At 40.0% G+C, this 19,665-nt stretch overlaps 2 protein-coding genes across 8 annotated transcripts; both read right to left on the reverse strand.

The window, feature by feature from the left end:
* Positions 1 to 441: 441 nt before the first annotated feature.
* MCRIP1 (MAPK regulated corepressor interacting protein 1) lies at positions 442 to 16,186 on the reverse strand. 7 transcript variants are annotated; one of them, XR_012481108.1, is made up of 6 exons: positions 15,453 to 15,789; positions 3,654 to 3,754; positions 3,388 to 3,506; positions 1,734 to 1,835; positions 1,264 to 1,437; positions 442 to 516 (listed from the first exon to the last, which is right to left on the reverse strand). XR_012481108.1 is itself a non-coding variant. In XM_074260425.1 (5 exons), the coding sequence occupies exons 2-5, from the start codon at positions 3,659 to 3,661 to the stop codon at positions 1,373 to 1,375; spliced, it is 294 nt and encodes a 97-aa protein (XP_074116526.1). In that variant the 5' UTR covers positions 3,662 to 3,751; positions 16,038 to 16,186; the 3' UTR covers positions 442 to 1,372. The 7 variants fall into 7 exon arrangements, 5 of the variants coding, with proteins under 5 accessions (XP_074116526.1, XP_074116525.1, XP_074116524.1 ...); XR_012481109.1 differs by having other exon boundaries at positions 3,654 to 3,751; positions 15,453 to 15,786; XM_074260425.1 differs by lacking the exon at positions 15,453 to 15,789 and adding an exon at positions 16,038 to 16,186 and having other exon boundaries at positions 442 to 1,437; positions 3,654 to 3,751.
* Positions 16,187 to 16,383: 197 nt separating this feature from the next.
* PPP1R27 (protein phosphatase 1 regulatory subunit 27) lies at positions 16,384 to 18,846 on the reverse strand. Its single transcript, XM_074260422.1, has 3 exons — positions 18,467 to 18,846; positions 17,538 to 17,688; positions 16,384 to 17,052 (listed from the first exon to the last, which is right to left on the reverse strand). Exons 1-3 carry the CDS (start codon positions 18,654 to 18,656, stop codon positions 16,929 to 16,931), a joined length of 465 nt encoding a protein of 154 aa, XP_074116523.1. The 5' UTR covers positions 18,657 to 18,846; the 3' UTR covers positions 16,384 to 16,928.
* Positions 18,847 to 19,665: the final 819 nt, after the last annotated feature.

Below are 19,665 nucleotides of genomic sequence, written 5' to 3' on the forward strand. Positions count from 1 at the left end.
TTTGAGCCAGAGCAGGGGTCACTATTGACCAGGAGAGGCAGGCTCCCGGATCCAGTGCTTTCTAATGAAAAATCCAATCAATAAATATCATGGGAGAAGAGAAATGTTCACAACTCCTTTGTTGTCAAAGAGCATAGACTCTTTTTAGCATATATTAATGACATCTCATAATATCTGGACTCTCAAGATCTTGCTCATAACCTCTAATTTCATTTTTATCTAATCCAAAGTCCTAAGAAAGACAATATATTCTTGAGAAATAAGATAAAATTATAAAAGATTCTTTCTACCACCTGTTCAGGTCTTATGCTGGAAAGACCAGCCCAAAGCCTAGGAGGAAAAATGGCCTAATACCCAAGGTTCTAGTATTGAATGGATCCTTGAATGGGTCAGGCCTGACCAACTTGGCTATAGGGGGCTACAAACTCAGCCAGAGGCACATTCCAAACGCCTAACCCCATCTTTATTTACAGCTCCTCAGGCTACAGAGTAATGACAAACAACTCAGCTCTCAAACTGTAACAGAAAGAAAAAAGGGAACTACTGGTAACCCTCTCAGTAAAACTACCAGCTGGGAATAGGATAGACCAGGGAACAATAGCAGCCAATGAGCCTCAGGGTGTGGGCTCCTAAGGGAGAGAGGCTGCTGATTTAGGAGAGACTTGGCATGGCTGCCTGATAACCCTGTGGGGAATGGGTCCTAGAGGGCTATCCAGGCATGAGGGAGCTGGGGCCAAAAGGGTTTGGAAAGCAGGGAAAGAGCCTCAGTTGAACACCTGGGAAAGGAAGAATGGAGATTTCCCAGCTTGCCCAAGACAGAGGCAATAGCAGATGTTTATAGTGGAACCAGGTTGTGGGAGGATGGAGCTCCCACCTCACCACCTTAGAGAACTAATTTGATTCAACTCCCACTGGTCCCAGGTCCCCCCAGATGTCCCCTGCTCCTTCCACCTTATCGCAGAAGTACAGGAAGAGATGGGAGGATTACCATGCTCAGCTGCCTTGGCATCTAAAAGCCAAAAAGGGAAAATGAGGGCCCTAGGCTGCCTGGAGGACAGACAGAGCCAGGCAACTCCAGAGACATAAAGGTTAGAGTATGAGAGAATGGGTGGTGACAGGGGCCCAAGTCCCCCAAGTCACGGTAACAACTTGGAACCTCCCTAAAGAAAAAGGAAGGAGGAGAAGGGGAGGGAGGGCCTTGAGTGTCAATCAAGTCCATCCTTGCAGGTACTCAGCCCAACATGAGCATGGCCCTTTACTTGCCCTGCCAGGGAGATGGGCCCAGAGGAGAGGGAGAAAAACCAACATAAATTCTGCAACTTTCAATCTTCCAGAGGCCATGGGGAGGAAGGGAGCGGCCAGGACACTGCCCTTAGGACTTCTTGGCATCTTGTGTGTTCCGGCGTTTCAGGTCACTCAAGTCAAAAGGTTTGAAAGCTGTTGGGTGCAGAGGGAGTTGAATGTCAGTTTCTGAAGAAGGTCACTTGTCTAATCCCACCTTCCCAAAGAAACCTTAGGATCCATTCCATCCCAGTTTTGTATGAAACCAGTCTCCAAGCTGCCCCTGTGGGAAGATTCAGTCTGTCTCCTTCAACCAGATTTCTGAAAGAGGAAGCAAGCACTTCCTCAAGTACTTCTTTCCTAGCCCTGCATCTAAGTGGCCAATACTCTCATGAGTTCAGAAGGGAAGCTAGGACTCAGTAGCCTCCCCATGTCCTTCCAGGGGCACTCACTCTTCAGGCTGGGATTAGGAACCTTTTCCACATACTCCTCCACCAGGCCACGTTCATTGCCAGACATCTGGTTCCGGAGATCTCGTTCCACACACTGCCATGCTGTTCAGAAAGGGAAATAAAAAGTTAGAGACCAAGGCTCAAATTGACTGCAATATGAACTTCTGGAATCTAGTTGTCAAGATTTGATATATACTCTGTCATGATAATTAAAATTACAAGTCAGGGAAGATCTTTTTACGATCTTCTGCCCATGAATCAATCTCTCAAAATCCACCTCTTGTAGGAAGCCCTTCTTGAGTAATGCACTAAAATTAATCCTTCATGTCCATCAATTGGAGAATGGTTGGGTAAATTGTGGTAGATGAAGGTTATGGAGTATTATTGCTCTGTAAGAAATGACCAGCAGGAGGAATACAGAGAGGCTTGGAGAGACTTAAATCAGCTGTTGCTGAGTGAAATGAGCAGAACCAGAAGATCACTATACACTTCAACAACAATACTGTATGAGGATGTATTCTGATGGAAGTGGAAATCTTCAACATAAAGAAGATCCAACTCACTTCCAGTTGATCAATGATGGACAGAGGTAGCTACACCCAGAGAAGAAACACTGGGAAGTGAATGTAAATTGTTAGCACTACTGTCTATCTACCCAGGTTACTTATACCTTTGGAAGCTAATAATTAATGTGCAACAAGAAAATGGTATTTACACACATATATTGTATCTAGGTTATATTGTAACACATGTAAAATGTATGGGATTGCCTGTCATCGGGGGAGGGAGTGGAGGGAGGGAGGGGATAATTTAGAAAAATGAATTAAAAATAAATAAATAAATAAATAAATAAAATAAAATAAAATAAATTAAAAAAAAGAAAAAGAAAAAAAGAAAATAAAATTAATCCTTCACTGTGCTCTTCCAACCACTATGTATTATTATTAATCTGTACTTGTTGCCATATTTTATAAGTTGTACTTGTGTTTCCTGTTTCCTTAGCTGGATGTAAGCTATCTAAAAATAGTGACCATATCATGAGATCACAGAACATAATGGTGGGGAAACCTAAGATCACCTAGTCCACCCATTCATTTTACAGATAAAAACACTAATTCTTAGACTGGTGAAGTGTACTGCCCAAGGTCACATAATTAGTAACTTCTATATGTATACATCTTACAAATAAGATTTCATTTGCTTCTCACAACAACCTTGGGAGGTAGGTGCCATTACTAAACCACCTTTCTATATGACACTAAGGTAGACAGAAGTTAAATGCTTTGCTCAGGGTCACACAGACATTAAGTCTGAGACTGGATGTGATCTTAGGACTTCCTGACACCAGATCCAGTGCTCAATCCTCACGCTTTAGTATTTAAAATAGGACAGAGCCTGATTCATTCTTTAGTGTACTCTCCTAGCAACTAATTCAAAACTGCATTTAAGGGCCACTTGATCTATCACAGAATCTGAGTGACTTCAATGCTAAAGGGATCTCCCTACAGAAATGAGACAAAAAGAGAATCCCCTTTGCAAGAGGTTGTTCTTTAGAACTAAAAGGTCCTGAGCAGTGAGGAGAACGGCTTATAAAGAAAAGCCACAGAGACAATGACCAGGGTGAGGACCATGGAAAAGGGATCGGATTACTCACCTTCATAAATGAAGCGAACGTTCTCTTCATGAGCTGGAGTAAAGATCTCACTGCTGTTGCTTGGAGACCGGGGACTACTATTCCTTTTGCCATTGTAGACAACTCTAGAGACGGGGGAACTGGGTACAAACACCTGTGTGTAAGTATCTAGAAAACCGTCAGAGTTTGAGAGCTACCTCCCACCCTATAGTAGCAAGGAGACTTGTAACTCAAAAAGGCCCTAGAGTCAAGCCCTGTCTCTGTGGCATAAATGATACAAGTCTCACCTGGTCATAGCTGGGGGTGTCTGGTCCAATCACTCAACTCAAATGCCTGGGTCTCCTCCTTGGTTTCAGTCTGATGTTGGGAATTTCTGGAAGGGCAACTGCTAGAGAAGAAAAACCAAGTGTCAATCCAGGCCACTGCCTCCCTCTAAAACTAGACTAAAGCAATAATAAAGTAAGTTGTATGGATGCTAGAGATGACCTTGCTTCCTTTTTTGGCATTTAGTTATGTCTATGTTGTTAGTATGGACAATATATCAGCAAGCATGGGGTCCTAAATTAAGAGCAGAAAAGCCTGGGGTATCTTTCATTCTCCATCATCTTTCAAAGATCCCAGACAAGTGGCCCAGCAATCCTTTCTGCCAATTTCTTAAGTAGCTTATAAAGATATCATTCATTTGGGTCTAGGTGACTTGAACTCATTAAGGTGCACTTAAGAAAAAATGTTATTCATATTTTTATGTCAGATCACCTGCATCTCAAAAATGGTCAATTCCTCCTCCACACCCAAAAAGCCCTCTCTCTCTCTCTTTTTTTAAAAGCTTTTTATTTTCAAAACATACATACAGACAATTTGACCACACTGATCCTTGCATAGCCTTGTGTTTCAGATTTTATCTCCTCCACCTCCTCCCCAGATGGCAAGCAATCCAATATATGTTAAATCCAATATGTATAAACATATTTATACAATTCTCTTGCACAAGAAAAATCAGATAAAAAACAAAGTAAATGAATAAGAAAACAAAATGCAAGCGAACAACAAAAAAAGTGAGAAAATTATGCTGTGATGCACATTCATTTCCCACAGTCTTCTCTCTGGATGTAGATGTAGAGCCCTCTTTGTTCTTGAAGAGAATCGTGACATCAAGAAAGTGATGTCATGACATACAAGTAAATTAAATTTAAGTGATGGTGGGCTGTGCAAGTTACCAGCCTTACTTTCTCTTACAGATAGAATAACAAGAAGAGAAACAGAATAGCAAAATATATGAACACTTCAACATGTTGTGTTTCTTATCTGGGAGTTTCCCCCCAAGCTCTACGAAGAAGGTACATTTTCCTCTCTCTTCAAAGCCATGCTTAGTTAAGTGTTTTTTTTTTTTTTTTTAAATGAAATCCATGATCATCTCATATTGAAGTAATCATCACAAGCATTTAAAAACAGATAAGGGTGCAGCAAGATGGCACAGTGGATAAGCATCAGTCCTGAAGTCAGGAAGTCCTGAGTTCAAATTTGATCTCAGATACTTAACATTTCCTAGCTGTGTGATCCTGGGTACTTAACCCCAACTGACTAAGCAAAAAATAAATAAAAATAAATTTTAAAAAGAAAAAGAAATAAGCATGAAGGTGATAATAGCTATATACCAATATCTGTCATACAGGGTGATAAATTCTATAAAAACACTACAAGATCCTCTCCAAATTAAATCAAAACCTGCTTTAATATTCGGTGACCTTAATAAACTTGCTGATATAGGGAAAGAGCTTGAAAGGTCTTGGACAGATTTCTTCTTGTTGCACAATTCTTCCAGTTATCATAAATGTATTCTTCCAGAAGTGTCAAAATGTTCTAGAAATGGTGATCAATTAATAACATCACAAAACTATGAACTCATGATATTTTAATGAAGAAATTATTGGTTAATAATATGGAAATCATTTCTGAATCTATGTATTATAAGACTATCAATTTGTTAGGACAAAGATCAAAACCAATACCAACTTGGATTAAAAAATAAGAAAATAAAATATGCTATTTAAACAAGCCATTAGCTTATAAAACAGAAAATAACTACAAGAACAGAACTTGACACAGACTAATACCATTTCCTAAGAAATTTTACTGATGTCTATCATCACAAAAAGAAACTGAAATAGTCTAGAAATAAATATATCCCAAAATATTTGTTATCATTTTGGCTAGGGGGTTCTTTATAATCTACCTATGTGAATTCCTCATCCACTAATATTTATCCTTCTTTACTAGTCCAAAGAAAATTCTCTATGGCAAAGAGAAGCAAAGTAACAAGTCCCTCTGCTTTCCCCTTTTCATATGGGATTACTGTCTCATCCCACTCAAATATTTTATTCCTTCTTTGATCCTCCTACTCTTCCCCTTCAACATAACTTTTTAAAAAAAGAAAGAAAAAAAAAAAAAAAAAGAAACCACCACCAAACCAAAACAATGTTCTTAGCTTTACTAACCAACTACAGCTCACTCAACTTTAGCAAGCCTGACACCAAGCTTACAGGACTATTTTTTGTTTTTGAACTCATCCTCTTACTGCTTTTGCTGGCTCCATGGCTCATGGGGGTAACCTATACTTCTACAGTGTTTTATGGATTAAGGGAGCTCAGTTTCTAGAAATACTGCTCCGGTGCCATAGGAATCTCTGGTCTGATGCATCTTCTCAATTATGAGAGTATAGTCTGACCCAAAGTCATTCAAGCCTGCTTTCAAGCTTCCATTTAAGCACCTTTGGTTTATTACTTCAGAGTATCTCCAAGAGTCTATTTCTGAGTTTTCAGAAGCAGGCTGACCTGAGTCTGTTTGTTCTCAGAGAAGCAGGCCCTCACTAGGATTCTGTCAGGGTAAAACAGAAGAGGGAAGGGGCAAGTAAGATTACAACAACCTAGTTAGGGCTTGACCTAGTGGGATCCTGTCACTGAGTAGTATTTATAGCTACCTTTTGCTCTGGGGATTTCCATAGTCCAGGAGAATGACTATTTTTAGTTGGAAGTTCTCAAATTAGCCAGACAGAAAAGCACTATACTAGTGATAGAAGGGAGGCAGAAGAAAGGGTGAACTGACTGAATAGCAAGCATGGCCAGCATTCAACCTAGGAAAGAGACACACCAGAAAATGGTATACAGGTCAAACAAGGATAATGCCATCAATGTCTCCATTCTGATACCCTACTTAGAACACAAAAAAGCTTACTTAACTTGCTCTTGAGGAGCTCACTGGCAAAGATGCAAGGAATGAGTAGAGAGAATTTCACTCCATAGATGAAAGGGGAAAATTAGGTTTGTGTGGGTATTAGTTAGGAAGTTAGGAAGAAAGTTCCCAATATCCACTAAAATATTTTTAGAAGCATATTTTTTGTGGTAGCAAAGAACTGACTATAAACAAAGTCAGTGACCATCAATCAGGGAAATGGCTGGACAAATTGTGATACATGTGATTGAATATTAACCCAATTTTACAACAGACAGTAAGAAGCAATGAAAATGAACTTTTTTTCAAGGCACAGGAAGTCACACACAGATTGATGCAGAAGTAAATAGAACCAGAAAATGTACACACTAACTATAACAATGTAAACGGAAAGAATAACAATAACAAAATCAAAATTGAACACTGAGTAATTTAATGAACAGGCTTGAACTTATGTTCAGCAAGTTATGTTCAGCAAAAGATAGGAGAATGTAGCTTGCTTTCCCTTCTTTGCAGAGTTATGGAAATGGAACACTGCATATTCTGTGAAACTTGACTATGCGGATTATTTTTTCTAAAGTGGTTGGTTTTTTATTCGAATTTTAAGGCATGGCTCTCTGTGAGAGGAAGAGGGAAAGGCACATTAGGAAATGAAGGTTATGTAAAACAAAAAGTATCCATATAAATTTTAAAAATAAAACCATCAGCATCTGAAAGGTGATTGTAGGCTTTTTCTACCCAGAGACCATGAATATCCAGCCTTCATGTTTAGATTAAATCAAACTACTGTACAAACGTAAACCTAATTACATCAGAGAGATTAGGTAAGGTTGGAAAGAAATTTAAACAGAGGCATTAGAAAGAAGTAGGAATCAAGAAACTCCCTTTGCTGAATTTCTTGTAGCATTTATAAGAGTAAATCACATCATTTAATATATTTACTCGAGGAATCAGAGTTGGAAGGGATCTGAAAGGTCATTTAGGTCAATCTCTCAATCCATGTAGGTCATCTAGTCCAAATACAAAATTGACAGGTCTTTAATTGGGCACTGTCAACAATAAAGGATGTTATAACTTTATGAAGCAAATCATTCACTTTCTGAAAGTTCTAATTGTTAGGAAGCTTTTCCTCTAGATATAAAACTGAAATCTGCCTTTCCATAACTTCCACTTTATAGAAGAACTATTCTTAGTTTTACTTTCTGAAGCCATATAAAATAAATCTAATTCTCCTTCCACATGACATCCTATCAAATATTTTTGTTGTTTTTTTCGTTTTTGTTTTTGCTGAGGCAGTTTGGGGTTAAGTAACTTGCCCAGGGTCACACAAGCTATCAAATGTTTTAAAACAGTAATCATATTCTAAGTTTTCATTTCTTCAGGCTTAAAATTCCTCATTTTATTATATGATATGTTTTAATATAGTTTTGGGGCAGCTAGGTGGCGCAGTGGATAGAGCACCAGCCCTGAAGTCAGGAGGACCCAAGTTCAAATTTGGCTTCAGACACTTAATTCTTCCTAGCTGTGTGACCCTGGGCAAGTCATTTAACCCCAATTTCCTCGGGGGGGGGGGGGGGGGGGAAATGATATAGTTTTTGAGTGTCCTCACCATTCTGCCTGTCTCTGATGGAAATATTACTAGTTTGTCAATGTCTTTACACACTATTTTATGTGTATTATCTTCCCATTGAAAACACAAGCTTTTCAAAGTTCAAAAGAAAAACAAACAAGCAGAGTGGCATTTAGAAGTCACATGTAAAGTTTATTATATACTTGGGGAGAGGGGAGAAGCAAGCAACAGATTCATGTTTTTACATATAATCTTTTTCAGATTTTTTTTTTTTTGCTGTTCATATATATATATATATCTATATATTTTGAAATTCCAAACTGAAAGACCAAAGTTGTGTTCTATTTTTAATGTAAATTCTCTTTTTATCCCTCAATGAGTATTTTAAAATGTTGACTTGAAAAAAGTCATTCATTTACATTCCTTTCTGGTCTCCTCCTGAAGAAAACAAGAACTCTTCACTGAACTAGCTTTCAGTAAGTCTCTTACCAGGTTATCTTTCTAAAACAAGAGTTCTAGACATCCCTTCTAGTATCTCACCCTGATTCTGCTTATTGGATTCTATTCATCTTAATATCTAATGCTGTCATACACACCTCCATAGTTATCTCCCATTTGTTGACTCTGTACTACAGAAGAGACTTAGAACCAATCTCTCTGCAGCCACTAATATATGTTACTGTTCCATTGGTCAGTTGTTCTTACTTATTTGCTGTGGCAGTTCTTTTGGCAATCTAGTAAAGTCTATGGGCACCTTCTTGGAATAATATTTTTAAAAACAAAATAAAATACATGGAATTACAAAGGAAATGAGAGGTTAGTGAAAATAAAGATGTAATTTTTTACCTATTCAAATTCATAACTCCCTGAAATCTATCCAAGGATTTCTAGCTAAGAAATCCTGCACTCAAACTTTTCCCTTAACCAGTGGTTCTTTTAAGGAGTTCAACCTGAAATGTTTGAAGAAGTGTTTCTATTTAAAAAAGAGTTAAAAACTTAAAAGATAAGAGAATATTCCCTGCCCCAATGGGTTTCCCTATAATCTGACCCTGACTCCAACCATGGAAGTATAATCACATGTAAACAAAGAATGTGCAAGAAGCACAGAATCAGTGGTTCTCAACTTTTAAAAGTTTGATGATGGGCAGAACCAAGATGGTGGAGAAAAGGAAGCTATTTGCCTGAATTCTCCCCAAAACCTTTGCAAAAATATCTTCAAAAAAGTAATGCCATAGTTTTAATTCCAGGAGCAGCAGAACATCAGAAAGAAAGGAATGAAATGATTTTCCAACCAAAGACAACTTAGAAGGTCAACAGGAAAGATCTATTATATCTGGGTGACAGCTGAGCACAGTCCAGCCCCAGCAAACCAAGAGAAGCAGGCCTTGGAAGCCACTGAATTAGTAGTCGCAACAGATGCTACTGCTTTCCAGAACCTTCAGCTCACATATAGGAAGGGGTTGAACAAATGGTCAGAAGATTACCAGAGTCTCTTTGCTAGCACTGAAGCAGGGTTCTGTTACTACTCAGATCTGGGTTGCAGATCTGGGTGGTAGTCCCAGGGAGAGGAGCAACATTAATACACCAGATCTTGTGACCACAGTGGACCAGGGACCCTCCTCATGGTTCCAAAGCAGAAAAGAGAGCATGTGGTTGCTCACAAACCAGAGCTTAGGCCAGAAGAGTAATATTTTATTATCATACCACCTTGTTAGAACTGAAAACTTTTAAGTCCCTAGAAGTATCTCTGAAAACAGCTTAACAAAACCCCTTGAAGCTTAAGACAGTGTAGCCTCTATTATGGAAATAGAGCCCTACTTTAACAGAGTTGCTGAGAAAATGAGCAAGCAAAAGAAAAAATTATTCTGACCATAGAAAGTTACTGTGATGACAAGGAAGATCAAAACATACTCAGAAGAAGATAACAAAGTCAAAGCTCCTACATCAAAAGCCTCCAAGAAAAATATTAACTTTGTTCTTCTACCCCCTATCCCCAGTGCTTAGCATTGTGCCTGGTACAATACAGAAATAAATGCTTTTTGACTGATTGAAATGGACATTCTGTAATAACTCTATAAGCCTCAACCTCTAAAACCACTAGGAAGGAAAAAAAGATTTCTCCAGCCCTCTTTAATTTATAAAACCTCTCCATTAAGAGGCATTAAAACCCCCAGCTTCATTGAAAGATTGGAATAAATTATCCCTCATATTCTTTTACTGTCCAGAACCACAAACTACCTCAGCCTTCCGTGTTCTAGAGCTTAGTGCCACAGAAATTACCCAAGACAAACTCTCTTACTTTCTTTAAAATCACTCACTGGATTTTCTCAGGATACAGACAATATCTAACTAGTTAGTATCATATGTAGGAGAGAAAACCAAAACAGGCTAGAATAAATTATCTGCTTTCCTTTTCACAAATATCATTAACACTCCCACAATTTCAAATATCAATTTTATGGAGATAACTCCCAAATTTTTAAACAGTATTATGCTGTCAACTGCCTAGTGGATATTTCCATCTGCATTAAAGCATTGAATTAGGTTCCATCTCTCCAAAATTCATAAGTCTAAAAAGGAAAATGACAAATGTTAAAGGAAAAAAGAAAGCAGGCATGCTGAAGCGTTTGAGGGTGGAACTGTGAATTAATACATTCTGATGGCAGAAACTAGGCATGGACTCACATTTAACATCACATACTAAGATAAGATCAAAATGAGTCCAAGATTTAGGCATAAAGAACGAAATCATAAACAAATGAGAGGAACATAGGATAGTTTACCTCTCAGACTTGTGGAGGAGGAAGGAATTTGTGACCAAAGGAGAACTAGAGACCATTATTGACCACAAAATAGAAAATTTTGAATACATCAAATTAGAAAGTTTCTGCACGATTGGCTAAGATGACAGGAACAAATAATGATGAATGTTGGAGGGGATGTGAGAAAATTGGGACACTGATACATTGTTGGTGGAGTTGTGAAAGAATCCAGCCATTCTGGAGAGCAATTTGGAACTATGCTCAAAAAGTTATCAAACTGTGCATACCCTTTGACCCAGCATTGCTGCTATTGGGCTTATATCCCAAAGAAATACTAAAGAGCGGAAAGGGACCTGTATGTGCCAAAATGTTTGTGGCAGCTCTTTTTGTTGTAGCTAGAAACTGGAAAATGAATGGATGTCCATCAGTTGGAGAATGGTTGGGTAAATTGTGGTATATGAAGGTTATGGAATATTATTGCTCTGTAAGAAATGACCAGCAGGAGGAATACAGAGAGGCTTGGAGAGACTTACATCAACTGATGCTGAGTGAAATGAATAGAACCAGGAGATCACTATACACTTCAATGCTGTATGAAGAGGTATTCTGATGGAAGTGGATATCTTCAACATAAAGAAGATCCAACTCATTTCCAGTTGATCAATGATGGACAGAAATAACTATACCCAGAGAAGGAACACTGGGAAGTGAATGTAAATTGTTAGCACTACTGTCTATCTACCCAGGTTACTTAGACCTTCGGAATCTAATACTTAATGTGCAACAAGAAAATGGTATTTACACACATATATTGTATCTAGGTTTTATTGTAACACATGTAAAATGTATGGGATTGCCTGTCATCGGGGGGAGGGAGTAGAGCGAGGGGGGGATAATTTGGAAAAATGAATACAAGAGATAATATTATTTAAAAAATTACTCATGCATATATACTGTGGAAAAAAAATTCTAAAAAAAAAAAAAAGTTTCTGCACAAACAAAACTAATGCAAACAAGATTAGAAGGGAAGTAACAAATTGGGAAAACATTTTTACAGTTAAAGGTTCTGATAAAGGCTTCATCTCCAAAATATACAGAGAATTGACTTTAATTTATAAGAAATCAAGCCATTCTCCAATTGATAAATGGTCAAAAAATATGAACAGACAATTTTCAGATGATGAAATTAAAACTATTTCCACTCATATGGAAGAGTGTTCCAAATCACTATTAATCAGAGAAATGCAAATTAAGACAACTCTGAGATATCATTACACACCTGTCAGATTGGCTAAGATGACAGGAACAAATAATGATGAATGTTGGAGGGGCTGTGGGAAAACTGGGACACTTATGCATTGTTGGTGGAGTTGTGAAAGAATCCAATCATTCTGGAGAGCAATCTGGAATTATGCCCCAAAAGTTATCAAAATGTGCATACCCTTTGATCCAGCCATACTACTACTGGGCTTATACCCCAAGGAAATACTAGAGAAGGGAAAGGGACCTGTATGTGCCAAAATGTTTGTGGCAGCCCTTTTTATAGTGGTTAGAAACTGGAAAATGAATGGATGTCCATCAATTGGAGAATGGTTGGGTAAATTATGGTATATGAATGTTATGGAATATTATTGTTCTGTAAGAAATGACCAACAGGAATACAGAGAGGCTTGGAGAGATTTACATCAACTGATGCTGAGTGAAACAAGCAGAACTAGGAGATCATTATATACTTCAACAATGATACTGTATGAGGATGTATTCTGATGGAAGTGGATATCTTCAACATAGAGAAGAACTAATCCAATTCCAATTGATTAATGATGAACAGAATCAGCTACATCCAGAAAAGGAACACTGGGAAATGAGTGTAAACTGTGAGAATTTTTTTTTTCTTTCCAGATTATTTTTCCTTCCAAATACAATTCTTCCTTTGCAACAACAACAACAAAATTCGGTTCTGCGCATATATATTGTACCTAGGATATACTATAAGATATTTAATATGTATGGGAATGCCTGCCATCTAGGGGAGGGAGTGGAGGGAAAGAGGGGAAAAATTCGGAACAGAAGGGAGTACAAGGGATTAATGTTGTTAAAAAAAAAATTACCTATGCATATGTACTGTCAAAAAAATGTTATAATTATAAAAATTAATTAAAAAAATAAAATAAGAGAAAAAAATACATTCTGGAAAGCAAATTAGGATTATATTGCCAAATTGATAAACTGTGCTCACCCTTTTGCTCAGAGTTAACACCTATATCCTAAAGGGAAAAACTAACTACAGCAATTCTTTTTGTGATAATAAATACCTAGAAACTAAGGACTGTCCATCACTTAGGGAATGGCTGGACAAATTATGGCGAATGGGTATAATGTAATACTATTTGCCAAAGGACAATTTTGATGAAATCTGGGAAGATGTGTATGAACTGATACAGAATCAAGTAAGCAGAAAAAGAAAAATAATTTATACAATAACAACAATAGCACAAAAACTAACGCTTTTGCCTTAAAAATCTGATCAATGAGATGATAAATGAATTATGGCTCCAGAGGAATCCATGATAAAGCCATGACAAATAGGAGATGGACTCAGGAGACAGAATGAAATTGAATTTTTTTATCAGAAATTTATTTTGCTTGACTATGCATTCTTACAAGGATTTTTTTTTCCTTTTTTTTTTTTTTCCTTTCCAATTGGGGTGGTGGGATGGAAAATAGATTTTTGTTTGTTAAAAAAAATTTAACCAAAATTAGAAAAAATTTTAATGACATTTCTAAAATTTACCTCCTTCTAAAATAGCTTTACTGTAGGACTTATCCTACTTAATCAGATTCAAAACTACAGAATCCTTTTTTTTCCCCTCTCCCATGCCCTCTACATCCAATGGATGTCAATCCCTATGAGAGATTTCCTTCATTACTATCTTTACCTTTAATATTGTAGGATATTTTCAAGATCCCACAATGACTAAGGTCTCAAAAGGACATAAACTCAAATAACTTTAATCATACTCAAAAAAGGCTTCCTATGAATAAATAAGGAAACACAAAAGGTACTCCTAGAAATGGAAGCAGTGTTTTCTGATTCCCACCATTATTCATGCTTTGATTCTCATCTTCAATAAGTAGAAGGGAACAGTGGTATAGTGGAAAGAAATCAGGCCCTAGAGATTGGAGAGACAGATTTAAATCCTGCACCTCTGATACCTTTCTAGCATATGCAACCTAGCAGGTTATTTAATCTCTCTAGGACTCAAGTTCCTCAATGTAAAACAGGTAATATTTTTAGTACTTCACAAAGTTGTGAGGATCAAATTGATGGGTAATTGGTGCAGGAGAAAGATTAGGGAATTTAGTGGTGTCTAAATAGTCCTGAATTCAAATTCTGCCCCAAACACTTACCAACTATGTATCGGTAGACAAGTCACTTAACTGCTTACCTGCCTCAGTTTACTCATCTGTAAAGTGGGAATAATAACAGCAACTATCTACAAGGATGGTTGTATCAATCAAATGAATAAACATCCTTTTGCAAATAGTAAGATGGTAGCTATTATCATCAAATGAAGTAATGTCTATAAAGAGAATTGCAAATCTTAAATCATACATAACTACATATAGCTATATGTATAGTTATATGATTAAATATACTATATATATTTATCATCTTACATATTTATATGATTTAAGGTTTGGAATAAATAAAATCATTCTGTCTCCAGGCCTCTGAAAATTCCAGTTTAAGCTAGTCAGATTAAATCTAGAAGGTGATCTTCAGACTCAGGGAACAACAGGGCTTCTCAAATTTATAAGAAAATTGTGACTGGATTGGGAGTCACTTGAAAATCCACAATTAAAACTTGCAAATTTCACAACCTCTTGTTGCTGCTTCCTGCCATCAAAGGAAAAGGGGGATGATGGTCCTGTAGCAGAGTATCTGAACATCTAAATACTAGAAGTTCCAATTGCAGCTCTGTCACCCACGTGGCGCTGATAAATCTCCCTTTGGTATGAGGAAGTTTAAAGAGCATACTTGTCAAATTACCTGGGGACTATGGCAACAGTAACTAAATATATATAAGAGCAGGGAAAGCAGAGTTTTGCTCATAGTGTAACAAACAAACAAAAAGGCAGTGAACTATAACTGACTTCTGGGTCCAATTCCATCCCCTACCTATGTGGACTCTCATAAAAGTTACCAGAGCCTTATTTTCCTCATCTAAGAAGAATTTGGTCTAGATAATTTCTAAGGTTCTAAGATTAGAGTGGTACAAATTTCATATTTATCGGTTCTTCCTAGGCTCTTAGTGAATAATAATTGCAGAAGACAAGTGCAAGAAGGGGCTCTTCGGCCTCAAAGGAAAAGCCCATTCCCAGGCCTCAGGGATTACCCGCTATTGTTGGCAAGTTTCATCAACATTTTTGCCCCAAAAGTCAGGCCGACCCTCCCCATGCCCCCAAACTTGCATTCTGAAAAGCCCAGCCACAGGGGGTAAATGGGAAAGTAAGCATCTCACCTAAAAGGAGAAGAACCTGCGACCCGCCGGCTTCCTCTCTGTATCACCAAGGGAAGAGGGGAACTGGTGATACTTCCTGTGGAGAGCTGGGGGTCCTAATATTTGACTGGGGAGAAGGGAGAACCAAATGGAAAGGCTTCTCCAGGTAGATCTGTTCCTTTCCATTCACCAACTTGTAGTGAGGCAGTCCCACTCCTGACTTTCAATCTAAATTTCTGGAATAACACCTCACTATATCGCCTATGCCCTGGTGTCGTGACATGACTATCTAGTCCCAGGATGGGGGGGGGTCTCCTCTCCCCCAGTTAGGGGTTATACAACGCGACAAGTATACTCGTAAAGGTCAGGGGATTGGACTCCTTCAGCGTGAGGGGGCGGAGCCCACTTCACGAAGTGACGTATCGGTCGCATCGCGACAGTGCGGGGATGGGGGGGGGTCGTATCGTGACATGAAGGGGAGTGGAGAAGAAAGGGAGGAGGCGTGGCCCAGGCCACGTCAGGGGCGGGGCGATCCCCACAGGTTTCCGGCGCGAGCCCAGTCCCGCCCCCCAGCCCCGGGCCCCTAGCCGCCCCCTGGCGCCTCACCTCGCCCAGTTTCAGACACCGCCACCGCCGCAGCCGCTTCCAGCTGGGAGGCCCGGGCCGGAAGTGACGAGACAGAGGGGCCGCGCAGGCGCAGGATGGAGGGAGAGCCCCCATGTGATTGTTCGGCCCAAGCGGGCCTCTCTAGCAGTAAGTAGCCCCACGGTAACCTCGGCCCAGAGGTTTTCCTGAGGGGCGTGGTCGTGACGACTAGCCCCGCCCCTCCCAGATCCCCCGGGGGTGGAGAGCGGAAGGAGAGTGGATTCTAGGAGGAACTAAAGCTGATGGCTACCGTCCCAACCCCTGGGTCTCCGAAGACAGGAAGGGCGGGGCAAAGAGGCAAGAGTGGTCTGTGGAAATTAAATTTATTGAAAAAGTAAAAATTTTTCAACAATTAAAAAAAAAAAAACACGAAAACGTCCTGTAGAAAAGCCAAGTTCCCCGCGGAGCTGCAAAGAAAAGTGGGAGCCGGGGCCGGGAGGGCCGAAGGATTCCCGCAGCTCTCCCCCAGGTCTGGGGCAAGCAGGAGCCCGCGAGCCCCCCACTCCCGCCTTGTGGGACCCAGACCTCAGCGACCTTGGCCTCTCCGCGAGGGTGTCTCCTGCCCGGGCTCAGGCAGGACGCCCGAGCGCGGGGCTGCGGACTAGGGTGGAGGTATCCGCAGCCGAAAAGTCTAGTTCCACCAATGGGGCATGCGGGGCCTCGAGCCGGGCTGAGCTGGGCGGGGCGCGGCCTGGGAAGGATGCTTAATAAACAGCTTTCCCGGCACACTTCCTAGCCCCAGCTCCAGCTCCTTCCTGCCAACCCCGCTTCAAGTTCGGGATCTCCTGGGAGGAAGAGGAGGTGGGCAGGACAGTGCATAGAGATGTGGCAGCAAGAAGATGGACGGTCAAGTCAGTCCATCGTGGCCCCTTTGAATAACTCCACCAGATCCGTGTAGTCGGGGTCGATGAGGTCGGAGGGCAAATCACCGTCGTCATTGGCAACGTCTATGTTAGCCCCCAGGGAGATGAGGTATCTAAGGTGGGAAGGAAAAAGTTAAGGGACCCTGCTTGCTATTTACCTAAAAGAACCTCGAGTCCAGGTATAGGTGGATGGAATGGATGTTGGATTAGAAAGACTCGGATTAAAATGCCAGCTCTGCCAATAATGGACCTTTGCCACCTTGCCCTTTCTGGGATTTAGTTCAGTTCAATTAAAGCATTTAAATGTTAGAATAAAATCAAAAGTAGCCTTGTCCTCTGACCTTAATTCTATTAATAGTTTGCCAAATGGAGTTGAACTTTTAAAAGTCCCCTCTACCTATCCCTAAATTCACAGTGTCCTGTCATTTAGAGGTCATTCCATGCTTCTAGAAGGGTGGAAATGGGACTTTATGGCTAGAGAGACTGGACTTTGGAGTTTTCATTTGAGATACTGCTTCTCCTTCCAAAGGATGACCTTTAGGTGGCCACTGGCAGCCTAAAGGAGAGCTGAGCCCCTACCTCTTCTTGGGCTCCTCACCTGGCAATGTCTGGGTAACCATCACTGCAGGCCATGTGTAATGCAGTCCATCCTGTTTCATCCCGTTGATGGATGTCAGCTCCATGCTTGACGAGCAGCTTCACACAATCCAGGTTTCCAGAAAGTACTGCTTCATGCAGGGCAGCCAGACCTTATTGAGGGAAGCATTGAGGAAGTCAACTAGTTGATTGATTAGAAAGATGGGGATTAGAGCACAAAGAGCCACAGTGAAGAGCAAATTCTCCACCCCCTGTGTTTTCTTCCAAGCCTGCCAGGTACTAGTTATGTGATCTTGGATAAGTTACCTCTCTAGAACACAGTCTCCTCATGTATAGAAAGGGCAGATTGCATTAGTTGACCTCTAAGGTCTAAATTGGTGCTTCTATAAGCCAGGCTAAGCCTCAAATCAGTGTCAAAGTGGTTCCCAGAGCAGTCTCTCCCTACTAGTCTAGGTTTGTTACCTCCTCTTCTGTCCCTTCAGGACACCTGTTCACACACACACACCCCAAATTGTTTATAACAACTCTAAGGTCTTCCTGTGTCAATGTAGCTTTAGGTCCCTTCAGCTCCTTTAGAATTCTAAAATTGTCTTCTAGAGCAACAGTTATCAAAGTATGGTCCAGAGAATCTTGGGGGATCTCTGAAACCCTTTCAGTGGATCTATAAATGCAAATTTAGTTTTTTATTTCTATCATAGTAAATATAAAAATAACTCACATAAACAAAAATGCTTTGGACAGATTCTCAATAATTTTTTATAGTATAAAAACACTAAGAACAAAGTTTTAAAAACCCTATTCTAGGGTGTCACAGGGGAGAAGGGGAACAAGGCAGACTGCAAAAATAGCCGAAAGCAGCAAAGGGAATCAATCTTGAAACAATAACTAACTTTTTAAAGGAGTATGAAAAAGAGAACTTCTTTTGCTCACCTGAGGGATAGATGGTATCCAGGGAGACTTTTCGAGTCCGGATGAAGCGCCCTACCTGCCGCAGGTCACCCTGTCGGATGTGATCCAAAAACAGGACATCATTGGGAAATCGAACACAGCGCTCTGCATGTAGACGCCGCTGATTATAGCGGCTGCGGTGGGCAGGGGTGGTTGGCACTGAGTAACGCATCTTAGCAGGCAGTGGGAGAGACTAAATTCTCCCCAAGTACCCCTAAAAGACTTAGAGGGTCTGAGAAAATTAGAAGTGCAAGCTAAGATGTGGGCAAAGCAAGGACTGAGCTTTGGTCTTTAAGAGAAACTCGAACTATACAAGGATACAGTGATAATAGCAGCAGCAGTCACAATAAGGTCTCTCTCTTTAGCCCTGGGCATTTCCACCTTATATAGAGCTTTCCAGGCTATATAAAGTGAGCAAGTCATGCTGTTTGCTGTGAGGGACTGTAATTGAGCCACCTCCCTCCCCGTGCTCAAGATCATGTTTTAGAGTCTCAGCTTTCAGCCCACCTGTCTCTGTATGCAGCCAAAAGGGTCAGCTTCTCTCTGGCTACCCACTCCCTGCCTCACAGCTGGACCTAGGCACTTAAAGCTGGGCCCTGCAATGAGAATCATGCTAGAGGAATGAGTCTACTGGGAAGACTTGTGATTGCTGACTCAGTCAAGTTAGTCAACTAGCTGCTACTCAAGGGGGAAACAAGATCCAAAAATAACCTAGAAGGAATATTAATACCCCAAAGTCTCAGCAATTCAGATTTGTGAGCTGGTTCTTAGGCAACTGATGATGAAATGAGAACTACTAGCACCCCATCCACTATTTTCTGGTCTGGTTTTCTTCAAGACCCAAATAAAATCCCATCTTTTATAAGAAGCATTTCCTGATTCTCCTTCTTGCTAGTCCCCCCTCTCTTTTATTAACTAACTCCAACTTATCATGTATATCTTGTTTGTACATAATTGTTTTTGTATAGTTTCTCCCTCATTTTAGACTGTGAGCTTTTGAGAGCAGTGTTTTGTTTTTTCTTTTTTTGTATCCCCAGCACTTAGTACAGTGCCTGACACATAGTAGGCTCTTAATGAATGTTGTTCTTGTTAATCATTCATTCTCAAAGATAATCATGACATATTTACATTCCTTTGGATAGAACATTTGCAGGAAGGGAAAGAAAGGGAAGGAGGGAAAG

Source organism: Sminthopsis crassicaudata, chromosome 4, assembly GCF_048593235.1.
Source record: "Sminthopsis crassicaudata isolate SCR6 chromosome 4, ASM4859323v1, whole genome shotgun sequence".
Classification (NCBI taxonomy): domain Eukaryota; kingdom Metazoa; phylum Chordata; class Mammalia; order Dasyuromorphia; family Dasyuridae; genus Sminthopsis; species Sminthopsis crassicaudata.

What these genes read in the sequence shown, in the direction of transcription:
- PPP1R27 (XM_074260422.1), bottom strand. Translation starts at nt 18,656, where the DNA reads ATGCGTTACTCAGTGCCAACCACCCCTGCCCACCGCAGCCGCTATAAT. An exon ending in GGATACCATCTATCCCTCAG is followed by an intron (nt 17,689 to 18,466) that starts GTGAGCAAAAGA and finishes TCCCTCAATAAG; the next exon opens with GTCTGGCTGCCCTGCATGAA. An exon ending in GGTTACCCAGACATTGCCAG is followed by an intron (nt 17,053 to 17,537) that starts GTGAGGAGCCCA and finishes TTCCCACCTTAG; the next exon opens with ATACCTCATCTCCCTGGGGG.
- MCRIP1 (XM_074260423.1), bottom strand. An exon ending in CGTTCGCTTCATTTATGAAG is followed by an intron (nt 1,836 to 3,387) that starts GTGAGTAATCCG and finishes CTTTCTGAACAG; the next exon opens with CATGGCAGTGTGTGGAACGA. An exon ending in TCCTAATCCCAGCCTGAAGA is followed by an intron (nt 1,438 to 1,733) that starts GTGAGTGCCCCT and finishes TGCACCCAACAG; the next exon opens with CTTTCAAACCTTTTGACTTG.